The following is a 19,033-nucleotide window of genomic DNA, read 5'->3' as shown; positions in this document are numbered from 1 at the left end:
AGAGTGCCTATAACTTTGATCTTGTCCTATGTGATTACAGCCTCTTCCTTCCAGGTGTGTTACACTATTTTACAATCATGAAAATACTTGGTAGAACCAAGGCAAAGCCCAGTGCCTGCAGAAATAACGTGAAGTGCCCTCCCAGGACAACAGTAAACTATAAGAATGAAAACTTATCCTTGAGGATGACTTTCTTTAGTCCCTTGTGATGCCACTTTAGATTAAGTATGTCTCAGGAGTTTGATGGAATGTCCCAGGACCGGAATCCTGCTGCAGCAGCGGTGCTTTTTTAACTGCTCAGCCAGGTGTCTGTCAGAAGATTATTAAATTTGATTGATTTGCTATTTTGGCAAAAACCTGGGTAGGTTTTGTTGTTTTGTTCTAAATGTTACTTTGTAGTAATTTGTGTTTGCAAATTAGCTGTTTGGTGATTTGTTCCAGAATTATTTTAGGATTGGAAATTAGGTAGGCTCTGTCTGCCCCCTGCATATTTCCAGGAGCCATGCACTAAGTCATTCACATACCTTCTACTTTACTGGGGTTGCTATCCTACCCTTTTTGCTGAATGGGTTATGTTCTGTACCTGAAAAATATTTAGTCAGTGGCACTTTTAGTGAAGGTTAATGCAAAAGAAGTAGGAACACTTTAATCAGGCTATTTGTTCTCCTTCCTTGTGTGGTGCTTTATCTCTTCCATTGTTTGTTATCTTGTATTTTTAAGGTATTTATATTTTTCCTTCTGTTTTAGATTCTTACTAACTGAAGTTTCTTTAGCTCCTTGGTATTTCTGATGGTAATATGTGCCTTTCCTTTTCCTATATAGTTGCCCTTAGTCTCATAATTGTGTTACCACTTTTTACTGTGATCATTTTCTAATTTTCCAGTCGTTAGAGAACTTTGTGAACAGCCATAATGGCCTGGGCTTTATGCCTTTTCTTTGAGTGGAAATTGCTTTGGTTTGGATTTTTTCAGGTGGATTTTTCTTTGCTTTTGTTTTGTTTCTGGGGGCTTTTTGTTATTTTTTTTTTTAAGTCTGCTGTCCTTTCTCTACTGTTGTCACATCTTAGAAATACTAAAACCCATTTCATGATCACTGTCACCTAGATTACCTTCCCCTTCCAGTTCTCAATCAATTCTTCTTTATTAGTCTAGGTGAAATCCGTAATCAATATTCCTAGCTATTTGTAAATCCAGGGATGTTCAAGGCTTGTTGTGACTGCTGCAGGCAAGAAGCCATGTCTCAGCAGCTCTCTACCCATATCTGTTCTGCAGCATGAAGAAGTGTTGTAAAAGTTAAATCCAGGCCTGCATTTGAAATATGGAGTACTGCTTAAATTTCAAGGGAAATGGGTAAATGCATTTCTGTTTGCAAGTGTTTGCTTTCCAGACGATACCTCATACATCTTTGAAAAGCTCAAGGTAAAACCTCATGTCATCAGTTAACTGGATTTTCCTTAAGTGTTTCTACCTTGCAAGCACAGGAAGGACAAGAATATGGATGTTTTTTAAAAGATCATTACTCCTGTTCCAGTTTCTGGAGTACAGAGGAGAAAATGTGCATGAACACACTCACAAAGCCATGTGTGTATGTATGTGTGTGTTTGCAGAATCCTCAGGTTCCAGTTTCCCTTCCACAAGCCACTGCATGCAAGAGCATAGCACAGTATTTTCAGCCTCTATTTGGTCCTTATTTTCTATCATCCTTATTATATAAGAGACTGCAGTTCTTGCATTTATTTGAGAGAAGCTGCCATGCCTTGCCATGATTTGGCAAGGATTTCAAAATCCCACAGGAGAAAGTATTACAACTCTGCAGGAAATGGTTTTACTCACCTGAGTGCTGATAAGGGGTGATTGTACTGTATGCTTTCACTTTGAGCACTTTTATCAATGTTTCTGACTTCTGGATGTGTTTTTCTGTGCTCACAGTCATTTAAAGAGGTGAGGAGTCAATGTTTAAAGTTGTGTAAATGCTGAAATTTGTTTGAGTTTTGAACTTTGTTTTTATTAGTAGTGTGGTTTAGCTTTGGCAGTGTTGAGCTGTCTCAATTCCCTTTGTAAATGGGGATTGCTTTTGGTCCTTAACACATCTTGTAGTTAAAATACAAATTCTAGTCTCATAACTGGGTTTAAATGTCTGACAGAAAGCAGCAGAGTCCAGCAATTGACACAATATGCATTGACACAATATGATCTAACAGAATATGTGTCAGCAACATTGCCCAGATACCAAACTTAAAAAAAAAATTCCATTGGACTACTGTATACATTTTTTAAATTTCAAAATAGCTACTTCAGCAACAACATGCTGCCCAATATTTAGTATGTATGACAGACTGGATCCTTCATGACCATGCTGATCTATTGGGTGCATAATGTGTTCCACTTCTCTTTTTGTATGTATGCATAAATAGAAAGTAAATTGATTTGAATCTCGGTGTGTTTTTTGAAAATGTGCAGATGCCAGTTAGAGTAGATAATATATGCTGCCTATTTTGTCTGCTAAGAAGTGGTGAAATGCGTGTGCATGTAAAGGAGGTTGGGTGGGGGGTGGAGAGACAGTCTTGAGGGACAGGAAAAGAGGTAATGAAGGTATTAGTTTGTAAATCAGACTATCTGTGTTTCGTAATCCCATAACAGTTTTCTGGTAGATAAGGACGGGAGTAGTGCAAGCAAGGGACCTCACCCTTCCTAATGTCAGAGGCTTAGTACCCTCTGAAAGCAAGACTGGGGGCTTTCTGGTAAATTTTTTTTAAAAACCCAGTATTTTTTGGTTTTTTTATTATTATCAATGCCTTGTCCTCTCTCTTGCCTGTGTGCAAACCATTATATTAAGATTGTATGACGAGGCCAGGAGTCAGGACTGCAGAATATGGTTGTCCAGCAAATGGGAAACTGGGGCTGAGTGGTCACACTATTAATTTGCTTTTCTGTTTTGTGTTTCCTTCCTTCTGCTCCTCCTACAACACTTCTGGCATTTCAGGTTTCTAAAGTCAACGGGGTCACTCGAATGTCATCTCCGAGTGCAAATGCAGCCAGTGCCAAAAAGATGAGAGAAGTCAGACCTTCACCGTCCAAAACTGTGAAGTACACTGCAACAGTGACAAAGGGAACTGTCACATACACCAAAGCCAAGAAAGAACTGGTCAAGGAAACCAAACTAAATCACCACAAACCCAGTTCACCTGTCAACCACACAATCTCAGGGAAAATAGAAAGTAGCAATGCAAAAACCCGCAAACAGGTGCTATCCCTTGGAGCATCCAAGTCTAACAATACCGCTGTTAATGGTGTAAAAGTCAATGGCAAGTTGAACCAAAAGACATGCACTAAGGAGGTGGGGAGACAGTTAAGGGAGGGGCTGCGCAACTCAAAGAGGAGGCTGGAAGAGACGAATCACATAGACAAAATACAGTCGCCCACCAAGAGAATGAAAGGGGCCGTCAACTTGGCAGAAGCTGTCAGCAAAAAGGCAGCAGTAGAAAAGCCTTTGCTGAATGGACATCTTAGAAAGGAAGTGCCAGAGAAGAGTTTGGAAAGAAATAGGCCGAAAAGAGCCACTGCTGGAAAGAGTATGCCAGGGAAACAAGCACATGGCAAAACTGAAAATGCCTCCTGTGAAAATCGTTCTACCTCTCAAGCGGAGTCCTTGCACAAGCCACAAGACTCAATGGGAAAGCACGAAAAGGGCAGTAGTAAGTCTGGGTGGGGGATGCTGGGGGAGATTCCCATCCTTAGGCCCTCCACCAAGGAATTTCATGACCCACTGATATACATTGAGTCAGTCCGAGCTCAGGTAGAGAAGTATGGGATGTGCAGGGTGATTCCTCCTCCAGACTGGAGACCTGAGTGCAAGCTAAATGATGAAATGCGGTTTGTGACACAGATTCAGCACATACACAAGCTAGGCAGGCGCTGGGGACCCAACGTGCAGCGGCTGGCCTGTATCAAGAAGCACCTCAAATCTCAGGGCATTACCATGGATGAACTCCCACTCATAGGTAAGAGCTGTGATTCCTTGGCTTTTGGCCGCTGCTTGCAAGTGTGCATATACGACTTTATGCTCTTTTTGCCTTTATGCTTAATCAAACCCCTGTTCTGCAGAGAACTGCAGAGTTCTGACTCTCTCTCTTTTTCCACTGGCCAGGCATGATGCAGGTAGGTTGTCAGGAAGCTTTCCAGGTCAACTTCATATCACCATTTTCATCCCTGTTTGACCCAGGGTAAAAGGAAACTGCTCCATGGGACCTTGGTGTGCAGATTTTAAAATTTTCTTCTTTCCCTGCTGTTTATTTATGTGGGTAGTATGACTGTGTATAGTGATAGCCTTGTTTTAAAGGTTGTTTCAGAATATTTTTTGGACCTTTCCAAAGATGCTGTCCTAACAGGTTGCAATGCTGCCAGGCTTTAATACATTTTTCTCCCCGCCTCTTCCTTTAAAAACATTTAACTAAAGGGGAAAGAAAATATCTCAGAACTGACTTGTGTTTGGGTACTCAGACACTTAAAATCACAAATTTGCAGTGACCTGCTGACATTTAACAACCATTAAGTGTCAAGAATAGGCAGTAAAACGTAGTTGATTGCAAAATGGAGGTTTCATTATTTCTCCCAGCAGGTGTCTGCCAGGGCTAATGCCTGAGTGAGAATCACTTATTTAACAGAATTCTTGGTTTATGGTCTGCTGTCAGATATGACACGTGACAAAAATGTGACAATAGTTTGTAAAAACATGACAACAGCAGCATACAAATGAACTATTGGATGAGCTACCTCCATCTCTACTGCCTTTGCAGACACTACATTGTAAGAAACCTGTGTTTTTGATTTTTGTAAGTTTTTCCATTTGTTTTTGAGGTGTTTTGAGACACAAGCTAGCATGACCTGCGTATTGCAACTCAAAGCTTGAGTTTTGCCTTTGAGGCATTATCTGACCCAAGGCAGCTTTCAGCACTGGTTGGATTAAAGGACATGCTTTTCTGTTTAAACAATTCACAACACTTCTTTCCCCCACCTCCTTCTTTTTAAACTTTGTTTTATATCACATATGGCAAGTGAGGGAAAATGCATAAAAGCATACAAAATTATTGCAGCCTTTATGGTGAACTGATGCAGGGCACAGCAGAGACATAACAAAATTTCAAGGAGGAGGAACGACGGGTTAGTACTTCGTTGCAATAGCCATGCAAAAATGTTCAAGGAAATCTGAAAATTAAAATCACTCAAGCAGCAATAAATGAACATTCTGTATGCCTAATGTATGCAATGGTTGTATGCTAATGGAAAAGAATAATGAATTACATTTACATTGGCAAGAGAGAGAAGAAAATGTGCAAGACAGCTCGATTAACGCTCCTGGAACAATGTTAACTTTTAATGAAATACCTTAACTTGGCATTAAGATGGCATTACTGTTAATTATTTGTATTATTTAAGCACCTAAGAGCCTAATGAATAGGCAAGGATTCTATTCTGTTGGGTGCCATATAACCAGAGCAAACAGTGATCTCTTACAAATTTGCATCCTATGTATGCTTTCTGCAGTTAGTTTCCTACCTATCCTGTGTTTAAAATCAAAAACAAAATGGAGAAAAGAAGCTGAAGATCATCAGTGCACAAAGAGGAAAAATCTGTTGGTTCAATCAGGAAACATATAAAATAATCTGTGGTGATAAATGTACACTTATTTAAGTAGACATGCATACCTAACCCTTCTCTCCAGGCCAAATCACATTTCCATTGAAGTAAGTGGGACTTTTGCCAATGGCTTGTGTAGTGCCAACATTTGGTATTAAGTGCATACCTGAAGAATTAAAATTTTTGTTTTTAAAATGAGCTTGCTCACTAAGCAATTTAAAAATATTCCTAACTTAGGGAAATTAAGGCAATTAAAAATAAATAATGTTAAACACTGCTTCTGCATAATGTGCCAGATCTCCTATTTAAGCCTTTTTGCTATAGGTGCTTTTAAAGAACTCCTTTTTGTTGTTGTTGTTGTTGGGTTTTTCCCCTTCTTTTTGTTTTTTTGTTTTGGTTTTTTTTTTTTCTTTTTTTTTTTTTTTTTTTTCTCTTCAGTCTTTCAAGGAAAGTTTAAGCAGCAAGCATAGGTCAATCCTGGACTGAGATATAAATGTTTCCAAAAGTTATGACTGTGTGAAATGGAATTATAATTGAGAGCATTTTGCAAACCTTAGCTGTAGGCTCTGGTTGAATGAAATGCTACTCAAGCTCTAATATTGCAGAGTGATTATGAGTGATCATTCCATGATGCAGGATAAAATTGAATTTTCAACAGTGCTGAAATTAGGACCTTAAACTGAGTATGTGTTGGAGAAAACATATAATGGTAAATCTGGGTCACACTTCTTTCTAAGTTTGGGAGTATGTTACCCAACTTTATGCAGATTGCTGAATCTGCTGGCATGGAAAGTCATCTCTTGAGTTATGCCTTCAGCTTATTGTGGCCTGCACGTAGAAACCACTGACCACTGACCACTGACAAAAGAAGTAACCAAAAAGGAGCCATCTCGAAAGTTACGTTTACATTGTGTTATGTAAGGAAGATAAAAGAGGAAAGAAAGAAATCTTTCCGAACTCATTTTGTTTTTTCTCCCAATGGTGTTCACTTTTTCTCAGCTTCAAGACCTTTTTAAAATCTCCCCCACCCTATTCCCAAATGTACTAAATAGAATAAATCTGTTACCTCGTGGTCCTATCTCCACCTATATCATATTCTACTCAAAGCCTTATGCTTGGTTTTGTCTGCAGCCAAACACCTTTGCCTTGTGTTGTGTGGGCAGTATAAATGCAGCACAGGGTAGTTTGAAAAAGTAATATGGCAAGATGATATGAGTTAAGATGATGTAGCTGTGCATCCTACAGTAAATATTTACAATAATGTTGCTTCTTGCCCTCCTCTGTTGCAGTAGCATTTCTGAGTGCTCTGAAATGGCTATGGCATGATGATTCTTTACTCTTCTCAGAGACAAAGGCAAAGGGGAGACAGTGTGGCGGCAAGAGATGTTGACGCTGGTTTTGTATTAATTCTCTTTTTTCCTTGAACAGCGCCTTGTTGAATTGTAGGTGGTCTTTGGGCTGTTTCTTCACTCTTTCCACTGATTATTTATTTCTGTGCTTTCAGAGTATTTATGATTCTTTTATTGTTCCTCATCCATTTGGCTGCTTTTTATGCTGCAGTTTGTATAATCTTTTTTTAAAATTTTTTTTTTTAATTTTATTTTTGGACTGGAGTGTGAAATGTGCTAGTCATCTTAAAACATACAAAACCAGAATGGAGTATAAAATATGGATGGCCTCAGACTGGAAGAATAATGTGTCTGGAACTTTTTATGCAGTTGCAGGCTCCAACCCCAAACAACCCCTTGCCTCCCTTTGATTTTTATATGGATTTTATTACCTGTAGTGAAATTAATATTGTGCTCCTTTTAAATACTAACTTCATTCAAGGTGTTGTGCAGATATTAGATAATTGTTATTTCACCTCCAGAAGGGATAGGTATTTGTCTTTCTGATGACCAGTACCCCAGCTTGACCGTGGTTTTGTTTATTCCTGGTATGAGCCAGATGTGGGACTGGTGATGGGTGAGGGTGTGTGGGCTTTTACAGAGACGGGCAGCCCTCATCTGCCCAGCCAGTGGTAATGACCAGGGCACGCATGCACGTCAAGGAAATAGCTTGGGGTGAAAAGAAGGGCATGAAACTCAAGGAGGAGAGGAAACTGGATCATAGGGAAGACTGTTGCAAGTAGCAGAATGCGGCCTGTGAATGAATTAAGCTGGCAAAACAGTGGTGTGTGCCTCTCTTTAGCAGGAGGCACATAGGTACCTGGAGCCGTCACATCCCCTGTGTGCCCAGCCTGGTAGCACATTTGACATGAGCTGCCCACAGCTAATCTAATCCTAATCTACTCCTGTGTTTCCCTTTTCCCTTCCTCTGCTGCCTGGCACATGTGAACCCCAGGAGGCTGCGAGCTCGACCTGGCCTGCTTCGTCCAGCTGATCAACGAGATGGGGGGGATGCAGCAAGTGACTGACCTCAAGAAATGGAACAAGCTGGCAGACATGCTGCGCATCCCCAAAACTGCACAGGACAGGCTGGCCAAGCTACAAGAAGCCTACTGCCAGTACTTGCTCTCCTATGACTCCCTCTCCCCTGAGGAGCACAAGAAACTGGAGAAGGAGGTCTTGCTGGAAAAGGAAATCCTGGAGAAGAGGAAAGGACCTTTGGAGGGACATTCAGAGAATGCCTACAAGTTCCATTCCTTGCCCCGGTTTGAGCCCAAAAATGGACTCATCAATGGCGTGGTTCACAAAAATGGCTTCCGCAACAAGTTAAAAGAGGTCGATGTCCCACTGAAGACGGGCAGGCGGCGGCTCTTTGCTCAGGAAAAGGAGACCACGAAGGAGGACGAGGAGGATGAGGAGGAGGGAGTTCTTAGCGACTTACACAAGTGTATATACAAGGTAATGAGGCTGGCCCTGCCCACTCTGTTCTGTAGAGCCGATGATGCTGCTGTGTGGGTGGTGTCTGGGTGCATACCCAGCTGGCTGAGGGGAGCTGATGGGTTGCAGTGCCATCCCTGAGGCAGCAGTTGTCCTGATTCTCATGGCCAGGCAGTCTGGTGGCTTTGTCCTGATATGCCTGGCTCTTGCAGGATGTCTGGAAAAGCTGGGAGGCATTATTGTCACAACAAGATGCACTGGGCTCTGCCCCCCTTCAGCTCCTTGTAAGAGGCTCCCTGAATACCTCTGCCCAATTATCCTTGCAGACACAGATTTTATTTTTATTTTCATTTTCTAGTGACATTTAATGTTCTGCTTTCTCATTCCTGCTTCTTGCAAATATCTTGTTGAGTGAAGTAGTGCTGCACATCAGAATGAACATCACTAGAACTACTACATTTAGAAAGGGTAAATTGAAATGCAAACAGTATTTTCATCCACGATGCCAGACGTTGCTCAGCACTAACAGTCACATATCAAGTACATCCATTTACAAAGGAATGCTGACTCTTTCACTGTATTTTATTTGGCAGTCTCCTGCTCTGGAGCAGGACTTGGCGCTGCAGCTCACAGTGTAATTTTGAGTTGAGTTGAATGGTGTAGCCACACTCTGAGAGAAATATAGCATTGAGTGTCCGTGCCCAGTAAAGAAATATGCTGTTCTTCCCCTTCCAATCTCACTTCCATCACCAGGAAATGAAGCCAAATAGCCCAAAGTGACTTATTGTTAAGCTATTTAGGACTGCATGAGCTCACAATTTGGGCTTTAAAAGCTTGCTTCAGTTTTATTTTGCAGCCTGTTATGATTTGTCAGCCCAAAAATTATTTTTACTGGGAACTCTGGCCTCAATCCCACCTTTGAAAAGCAATCTCTTTGCCATCCTGCCCTTGGAGAGAAGCTTTTCTAATGACTGCAGCTTTTGTGAATAGTGAAGTGTCACTTCTGTGCTTAATATCCTGTGCTTAATGACAGTTAAATGAATAACTTGATAAACCTTACCCTGACTCTGCTGCATGAACAACCTCAAACTTAGTGGGAGAATGCTTTTTTCTTTTTTCTGGTGCAAGTCCCACTTCAAAGTTCAGTAGATACAAAGTCACTCAAAAAGGAAGATTGAGATTTGTGAGCAGTATCCTAGTTGGATTTAGGAAGTAAAAAAAAAGCAAGCAAGCAAGCAAAGTGTAGCTGGTATAACCGTCCGAGTTTGCTGAGTACCAGGCCTTTACCCCAAAAGGCAGAAAGCTCCCAGAATTTCTGCCTGGTCACCCAAAAAAGCACTGGAAGTACGGGCAGCATCAGACTCTGTCTGAGTCTGGCAATACCAGGTAGAAATACTTTTGTCCTGAGCATAGAGGCTGTTAGGGAGGAGCATCACTGAGCCCATGGGCTGGGGCTCTCCCCCCACACCACCAAAGCAGCTGCAACACATGGAGCCACTCAGAGAATGCCTTGGGTTGTCCACTGTGGTTCCAGCAGCTTCCCAAACACTGGGGCTTGCCTGTTCTGATCCCATCCCATGTTCTCTGTAGTGCAGAGACTAGGAACTGCTGTCACAGATAATGGACTGGGGAGAAGGCAGGGGGAAGAAAATCTCTGGTGGATTTCTGGAGGGATCAGTGCCGTGGAGCGCCCTGTGGGATACCTGGTCAGCCTGAGTGCAGAGAGAGGAATGAAGCTTCATTTTCACAGCTCTCAGGATGAAGCCATGTAAGAGGATTTGGTGCATTAGCACTGGTTATGTCACTTAGAGCAAGCCTCAAGACACAGAAATTATGCATCAAGCTTGATGCACCAAGGTAGCCCACCAGGTGTAAAATTGCTGTAGTTCATCACTAGCCTTTAAAAGACAGGGAGTGTGGTTCTGGCATCAGTTGTAAGCAGAGAGTGCTTCGTGACATTTAATGAAACAAGGCTTTTAATCCCGTGTGTGTGGATGGGGGGGAGTGTTCTCTACCTAATAACATGTTCCTCAGAAAATCTGAATTTCATTAACAGAACCTGTCCTCATGTTACAATTTCCACATATGATGGGATTGTAATAGTTTCTTTTTAAAGCACATTGCTACTTCTAATTAAAAATGAAAAACACACATAAACAAAAAAAATCCCAACAAACACATGTCTGTGAAAAATGCCCAGATCAATATCTTGAGGGCCAGAGGGAGCACATCGTAATCATATGGCTGTAGTCCAGTTTAGTCCACAAAGTCTGTTCTTCAGACTATGAAGAGGCCATACATTGAGGATTTCTCACAAGTCAGCACATGCTTGAGTTGTTTTTAGCAAGAGACATCCAGTCTTCCAGGAGCAGTTACCACCATATCACATGTCAAGGTTAAAGTAAATCTCCTTTGTATTAGGCTGACTTTCTGCTAGGACTCCCAAATTATTTTCAGTGTCTCTCCTTCGCAGGCTGTGAGGCCTGCTGTGCTTTTAACCATGTGCTGCAGGCTGCTGTGCTTGCTTGCTTTACTCCTAAATAAGTGGTTTTTCTACCTGACCATTAAAATGTTGTTATTTCTAAGTGTCTGAAGTAAACTGCTGACATCAAAGCAGGATCTGATACAAGATTTTTCACACTTCTTTCCCCAGTTTTAGCTCTGAAAATATTTTAAAAAATTGTTACTGGTGCTGACTGAAAGCAGCATTTGTTTCCATACAGAACAAACTGAAGGCATATTAGCAGACTCATTAGAGGGACACACAGAAGAAATCACAAGACAAGTTTTGCCAGCCCTTCCATGAACAGCCATGGAAATCCTGTGCTGAGCTCTCTTCATCCAGAGACACTTGGCATTTTCATACTCCACTTAATAGGAGCCCCTCCTTTCCACCCGTGGCTATTGTGAAATCTCTGGTTTCAGCTCATATTTATGTTTGCTTTAATCTCTTTAACATTCATAGCTTTGCAGTGTCCTTCTCTTTGCCTTCCCTCCAGGATTGGTGGTGGTGGTGGTGGTGATGCTCCCCCTGGGTTGTCCCCTGCATCAGATGTGAGAAGAATCCGGGGAGGAAATAGGAATTTCTTTTCTTAAACCTTCCTTTATTCTTGTCACAGCAACAGAGACTCTGCTTTGTAGCTTGAAGCTCCTAGGACAGTTGTCAAACTGCTGAGATACTTTTCAGGGTGTTGGAAAGGGTATTTTTCTCCCCTGCAATTCATTTTGTGTTCTGGTTAGAATGCTCCATTAAAGCATTTTAAATTATTTTCTGTGTTGTCATCAGAAAATGTTACAGGATTCCTCAGATTAAAAAAAACAACCAAACAGCACAGACAACCCTCAGCCATTTAATTTGTTCTACAGTTTTTAGAAGACTAAAAAGACACTAAATTCTTGGCAGAGGAAGAAATGTGTATATACAATTTTAAAGGGTTAAACTGTTCCAGTTTTCCACTTTCTTTTTTCTTGCTTGCTGTATGCTTCTACTTTATTTCTTGTCTATTTGAAAAATGGAAAGACAAGGCTAATCTTGGAATATGAGGCCTTAATTTTGTTTTTTTGAATAAGATGAGAGGAAGAGGCAAGTGACTGAGAGGAGGCGGCTGCTGCACTGTTGGTTTGCCCCCGGTGGCGGCTGCGCCCAAGCGCGGTGACTTGGTGCGGGCCCGGCGCTTTACGAGAGGTTTTGTTGTAAAAGGCTGCCACAATAAACCATTCGCGAGGGCATTAAAAGATGAAGGAAATTGCTTGTTGGATCACAGAGAATCCAGCTCTGAAGTTTATGGGAATCAGAGTGCCCCAGGCACTGGGCATTTCACAAACTTTTTCTGCTAAAGCTAATTATGCAGCATTCAGTTTAAAAAGTGACAACGTTACAACCATATGAGCAGAGTGATAGACTTGGCCTGTGGGGGAAAGCTGCTTTTATAGATCTTTCTAGTTTATTCTTGGACATAGTTATTAAATAAATTAAACACAAGAAAAGGCTGAGGTGGTTTGGCAGATCTGTTTCATAATTGAAAAACTAGAAAGGTAGCAGTCCAAATAATAAAACTAATTTATGTAGAGTTCTTAAGTGTCTGGTTTCTCAGATGAGCGGTCAGGGGGCGCAGTGGGAGGGAGCAGTGGATCTGGTGAGGGGGTGAAGACATTTTATACTCCCTGTTTGCAGGGTGCTGCTGGTCCCTCAGCCCTGGTGTGGTGCCTGCCAGCTCTCGTGGCATGCAGCTTCCCAGCATCCTCCTTCTGCCCTGGAGCACAGGAGGCAACAGAGGTGTTCCTGTCCAGGCACATCACAGTGTCAGGGCTGAAAGGAGCACATGGGTTCACATGCTCTTGCCTCCAAAGCCATTGGACAATGCTTCCTAGAGCTTCTGGTGGGTGTAGATGTGCAGGAAAGCAGCTGCCTGGAAACTTTGTCTAACTCAAGCAGAAAACCAAGTCAGAGCCTTTTCTTGTACAGCTCTTGCAGCAGTGCCAAGAATGAAGGCACTTATTCAGCAATTTTACTGTGTTATCCTTTTCCTAACTTTGTAATAACAGGACTTGGTTCCTTGGCATTTGAACTGCTTTTATTGAATTGAGCATAACTAGTTTTTGAAAGCAAGTGATTACAGTAATCCTCACAAACTCTGCTTTTTGTGACACTCTCCCACCATATACAACATTTGATACTGAGCATTTCTGTGAATTTTCTAAGTCTTTTTTCACCTGCTTCTTGTACATAGAGAGCATGGCCACGTGGTCCCTGGATAATGTATTGGATAATGAAAATTACTGTGCATTACTGGATAATGTAAATTTTGACTGGCTGCCTACTGGGTTTGTTGCAACGTGTCATAGGGGCCATGTCCATCCTCTGTATTTATCAGACACCGAGCATTGTGCTGAACAAAGCAGTATTCCTTCTGGGAACATTCGGTTGGCCTTTTTACATGGGAAGTTCATGTGATTGAATTTCTGTATCTTCTGAGGTATTTTCTCATACCTCTTCTGGAGACTTCTTTGTCCTTCACTCTATTGACACCTGGGATTGAGCCTGTAAGGAAAAGAGAGAGGACCTGGGGGAATGTAAGCGTGTTTTTTCATTTTCACTTTTAATTTTATTTTATTTTTCCACAGGGTAGGTCTGTTTCTTTAACAACCTTCTACCGAACAGCAAGAAACATCATGAACATGTGCTTTACAAAGGAGCCTACAGTAGCTGAAGTAGAGGTGAGGCTAGCACAAGGGGTGGTAAAGGTTTTTGTTTCAGGGCACTAAGTATGGGGATTCAGGATAGTTGATTTTCAAGCATTTCTCTAATCAGTTTAAGACTGCGTAGTTTAGAATTTTTAAAAAATGGTTAAATAGACATGGTGAATTCTTCCTATTTAAAATTTTTTGAACATTTTAAATAAAGATATTGACGAACTGAGGAAGAGAAAGTATTCTCAATCTGACATGTGCTGAAACACAGAAACCAAGAGAATCTAAATTTTGCCTGCCTTATTGTGACTTTCAATTATTTATATTTTTATTTTACGCAATAGTTTATGTTGAATTACAGGGAGGCTGTGAAAGCCTTGTAAATTTCCAAGGTTTATATTTTAATGAGAGATTAAAGATTGTTCAGTGAATTTAAAATGCATTACTGCTTTCTCCTACCACAGCAAGAATACTGGCGGATAGTGGAACAGAAAGATTGCCATGTAGCAGTGCATTGTGGAAAAGTAGATACCAACACCCACGGGAGTGGTTTTCCTGTGGGAAAATCTGAACCATTTTCAAGGTAAGATTCCCAGATCCATCTTCTTTGTTGCCTCACTCCTGAGCAGAGCCCAGCAGGGTAGCTTGTCACTGGGAGTGTTGGCATTGGCAATGTGCATTGACTGTGTCTGTGTCTGTGTCACCCCTCAAACAGGCATGGGTGGAACCTCACAGTCCTTCCTAATAATACAGGATCCATCCTGCGACATCTTGGTGCTGTGCCTGGTAAGCAAGTCCCTCCTCTGTGTTTTCAGCCAGTGTCAGTGTCCTCTGAATGTGGTGCTGTGGGCACCAAATGCTTCTCCCTCTTCCAGGTCCCCCTGTTCTGACTGAGCAGACGTGCAGTTTTATGTAGCAGGTGCCACTTAAAGGGGTGAAGGTAGCCATGCAGATAAAGGATTAATGAACAGTTGAGACCCTGTTCCTGGGAGGAACCAGTTGTACCTGCAGTATCCCTCGCTGTTCTTGCCAGCCTGTCAGTGTTCTTGTGTGTTAGGACAGAACTGTGCTAATGCCACACTTGCAAGATGTAGTCTGTAGCACTGGGAAAAGCAGCACACACATTTTCTAAATGAATTGACACAAATTCTCCAGCTGCCTATCCACTGTTGCAGTTTACTGGTAAGAAACATTGGAAGCACAGTGAAATGTCCTGTTGAGATCAGGTGTGGAGCCTGAAGAAAACAGCTGGGAAACCTGTTGAATAGTTATATGTACGCTTGACAACATGAAGTGACCTCCTCTGATCAGTGGCAGTGAGCTTTAATTACAGGTATTTGTAAATTCTCCTAAGAAGAAAAGTTTTATACAGCTATTAGAAAGCAAGCATGTTCAAGGGTACTGCAGTTTGCTGGTAGATATTTTCTTAGTGGAAAATGCTGAATTTATTAAATTACTCCCTGTGAATTATTTAGTCTGATAGGAAGACTGATAACATCAAGAGTCAGCTAACAAGGAGAGTAAGATTTTTGATTTAAATGCCCTCTCAAACTGTCTTTTACTGAACAAACTAAAGTTACTCAAAACTCATTTTTCAATCTCTTTGTTTTAGGAGTGACAATTCCTTGGCTAAATATTGGCATGGTCTTTTCTACCTCATGCTGGTCTCGAGACCAAAATCACCTTCCATACATTGACTACTTACACACTGGTGCTGATTGCATTTGGTAGGTATTCCTGTGGTTTTTCTTCACTTTCCCTGCAGTGGCTGCCTGTAGGCTGGCGTTAATAGCAACTGGTGTAACACTTTTGCATGAGGGAATCTCACCTAGAGAGTCCAGTGTGTGTGTGTGTGTGTGTGTGTGTGTGTCTGTTGGGGGTCTTCCAGTTTTAATGGGAAAATGTGGTACAAACTTAGGAGATGAAAACCCTTTTCCTGAGAGAAAAGTTTCACTTGGTTTTCTGTGGTCTATTCTGGTGTCCCCATGGTGGCAGTGGCATCATGGACTGCTCTTTATGCACATGCAAAGTGCACTCTCACACATTTCTCAGAAGCTGCTGATGTCCAGGGTGCTGGTCCAGCTGTCACTGGGAAAGCACATGGCCCAAGAAAAAGCATTTGAGATCTGGTGAAAACCATTAAAGCAGGATCTCCTCCCTCTCTAAATGTGTTAAGTTGAAGAGATGTTCTGTATGTGATTCTTTCAAGGGGTAAAGGTGTAACTTGTGGATTATGCTGCAGACCTGGGAGTTTGTCAGTTTCTGTCATGGGCATTTTATGGCTCTTCTCCCTGTTCTGTGAATCAGGAATCTGTAATCTCTTATAATAGTATACTGTCAGGACAGATCACTGAGCAAACTATGTTGTCCTCAACCTTAGGTGAGTCTGTTTCTCTCTAAAACATTAATCTAGTGTTAAATGACAGTAAATTCCAAACAGAATTCAAAAATTCCCTAATTAAGTTCTGAGGTCACTCTTCATGCTGTGTGTCAAAACATGTGACTCTTGGGATTGAACAGGCTTGCCTGCAGACAGCTCAAATTTTAGGAAAGACTACTGTTTCTGTTTTTCGAATCCAAGAAGAATAAAAGTAAAGAAGCCATTTACTTTATCTTGATGAACTTATAGAGATGATTACATAACTTAAGGCATCTTTGTGATGATAGCCTTGATGAAACAGTCATTGTAGGCAGGAATAACTCACAAGAAGGAAGTGAAACTCCTTTGTCTGCTGAAGCTATTCTTCAGCAAGGCTGCCAGCCTGAAGTGTCAGGCTAGTATTCATTAGCTCATTACAACTTTTAATAGTGCAATAAAGCATCCATCTGTGTTAGGAGAAGATGAATTTAATATCTGCGGTTCTGGCGTGGAGTAGCCCTGATAGCGTTGCCTTTAGTCACTGCTGTGGGGACAACAAGGTGGCCAGTGGGCTCCAAACATCTCCTCCCTCTTGCCAAGTCCCTCTACCACCCAGAAATCTTCTTCTCCAAGGACAGATCCTGTGCTACTCAAACTACTTCGCTTACCTGCAGATTGCTCAGCTCACTCTCTTACCTCTCAGGTTTTACGTCTTGGAGATTAAACAAGGGAGAACTCAATTTTCATGCAGGGCAGAGGTCAGTGAATTAACCTTTTTATTCTGGAGGGATCCTCAGTGCCCATTAAAAGAGAGGAGGAAATCTTGTTCTGCCAAGACATTCAGAAGTCTACACTGGCTGCTCACTTCCCATTTTTATAGGTACATCAGGAATTGCAGATGAGTGCAATTGCAGCATACACCAGTTGCAAAGGATCTCATTCCCCTCTATGCCCTAGGTACTCAGTTCCATGCACTTCTGTGCTGCCCTTTCTCTTCACACAACTTTCCCAAGCATTTTCCTGTGCCTGTCTTGTGAGGGACTGTGTGCTTGAATCTTCTGTCTGTTCCAGCCATATTTTCTGACTCTAAAAGAGATGAGTGGGTTCTGCCATGATCTGGGTTCAAATTTAAAATATTTTTATCCATGTAACTAGACTGATACACCACACCTGTGGAGCTGTACTGAAGCTGTCACTGTTAGCAACAAAATATTTGAGACATGGCACACTTTTAAAATTGCTGTTCGGACTTGATCCTTACTTGATCCAAGATGAAGTTCTTCTACTTCACCTCTCTATAACCCTGGGAGTTCTTAGCAAGGTCCTGATCATTGTCAATATATATGTAAGGAGTTGGTCTTTGTACAGCTGGGCAACCAGCTCAATAATACTCTTACTGTGGCTACAATTAGCCACAGCAGATAATGTCATGTCTTCTGCCACTTGGCTTGAAGATCAACAAACACAAAGCAAAGTCATCATCAGTAGAGTGAACAGTGGGGAGGTGTTCAGAGTATAGGAAGTGCAGCTTCCTACAGACTCTTCAGTCCGAATAACCCTCTGCGATGCACACAGAGTTATGTTACTAGCAAGTACCCTGTGTCAGGTGTGTAAGGTCAGCAGAACACTTCATAAAGTTGCTGGAGAGATCAGATGAATGGCAGGAAGACTGTACCAGTTCCCCAAAATCTTTCCAGCTTCATTGTCTTGTTCCAAGTTTGGAAAAACGACTCTGTGTGTGTATGCGTGTGTGTGTGTGCGTTTCTGGTGTGGGACTCCAGCTTGAGGTCTCATTGCCTAAAGGGAAAGGGTAAGTCATGGTAAAGCTGGAGATGCTTTTGACTTGGCTGAGCATCACCCCTTGGATAGGCTGCAGGCAAGAGCAGTGACCAATTGTCACCATATCACCTCCCTGCATCCAGAATAACAGCAGTTCTCTGGATGTGTGGCTCTAAGACTCAAGACTCCTGTGTTACTTCTTGTCATTCTGCTGAGGGAGCAGTGCTGGCAGTGAGCACAAGAGGACAGCTGCTTCCTTGGCTTCTAAAGAGAAGAGGATGTGCAACTTGGCAGATTCCCAGCTGAGTTTGAAACCTCTCCTGCCACTTTGGCTGCTTTTAGTCAGGTCTTCTGTTGCAAGGGAGAGGAGGGATGTGGGATTTGTTAAGTAAGCAAGGCAAGAAGGTCTTGGGCAACTTCATGCACTGAGTAGAGGGAATTTGTGATTTCTTGACTGTTACAAACAGAAAATGTTACTAAATATTACTAAATGTGAAGATCCTTTGGTTGATAATAAATACAATCTTTTATGGTAAAGATAACAACATACATTGGTGCACACAAGATGCAAGCTTTTGTCCATAATTAGCTGGTTTGGTGCTGTTAAAATGACCATCAATCGATTGCTGGTTTCTCTCATCCAACTCTACAGAGGACTGAGTTTTCACATTTCTGTTTTGGGGATTTTTTTGTCTTCTGATACTTACTGAACATGATCAGACTGAGTCTGAATAAACAACTTCCCTTCAATCCTCAGTTTTACCAAAAGAACTGTGTGTGAAACCCTGTATTGAATTTCTTTCTTCTAATCAATGTGTTGGTCTGAATTGTCTGTTATTGTGTAGCTGTGGACCATTATTTACTCCACAGTAAATATTTCTCTTTTCCTCTGACAAAACAACAGGTATTGCATTCCTGCTGCAGAGGAGAACAAACTTGATGATGTGGTACATACCCTGCTGCAAGCCAATGGCACTCCAGGGCTGGAAATGCTTGAAAGTAATGTAATGGTAGGTTAACACTGGGAGAGATGTTCCCATTTGAGAACCCTAGGCTAATCAGGAGGCTGGTTGGTTGGGGATTTATTTTGGTTTTGTTTTGCACTGCAGTGATGCAGCAGGGGCTACTTTCTGTGTGCAATGCTTACCCACATGGTATTTTTCTAACAAGGCTGTTACTATGTATTCATATAAAAACAAACACATAAATACAATAAATGTCCATTTTTAATACTGTGTGTAGCC

At 41.7% G+C, this 19,033-nt stretch overlaps 1 protein-coding gene across 4 annotated transcripts in view; it reads left to right on the top strand.

Annotated features, from left to right (window-relative positions):
* JARID2 (jumonji and AT-rich interaction domain containing 2) overlaps positions 1–19,033 on the top strand; it is a 210,329-nt gene that overhangs the window by 179,140 nt on the left and 12,156 nt on the right. For all 4 annotated transcript variants that reach the window (XM_021553230.4, XM_085571501.1, XM_021553241.3 and 1 more), the window contains 7 exons: positions 2,983–4,000; positions 7,980–8,482; positions 13,586–13,678; positions 14,116–14,234; positions 14,367–14,437; positions 15,264–15,378; positions 18,694–18,799. In XM_021553230.4, coding sequence (XP_021408905.2) covers positions 2,983–4,000; positions 7,980–8,482; positions 13,586–13,678; positions 14,116–14,234; positions 14,367–14,437; positions 15,264–15,378; positions 18,694–18,799 — 2,025 coding nt within the window. The remainder of the gene's footprint in view (positions 1–2,982; positions 4,001–7,979; positions 8,483–13,585; positions 13,679–14,115; positions 14,235–14,366; positions 14,438–15,263; positions 15,379–18,693; positions 18,800–19,033) is intronic.

The sequence above is a fragment of the Lonchura striata genome, chromosome 2, assembly GCF_050655825.1.
Source record: "Lonchura striata isolate lonStrDom1 chromosome 2, ASM5065582v1, whole genome shotgun sequence".
Classification (NCBI taxonomy): domain Eukaryota; kingdom Metazoa; phylum Chordata; class Aves; order Passeriformes; family Estrildidae; genus Lonchura; species Lonchura striata.
This window is presented reverse-complemented; position numbering and strand designations above follow the sequence as displayed.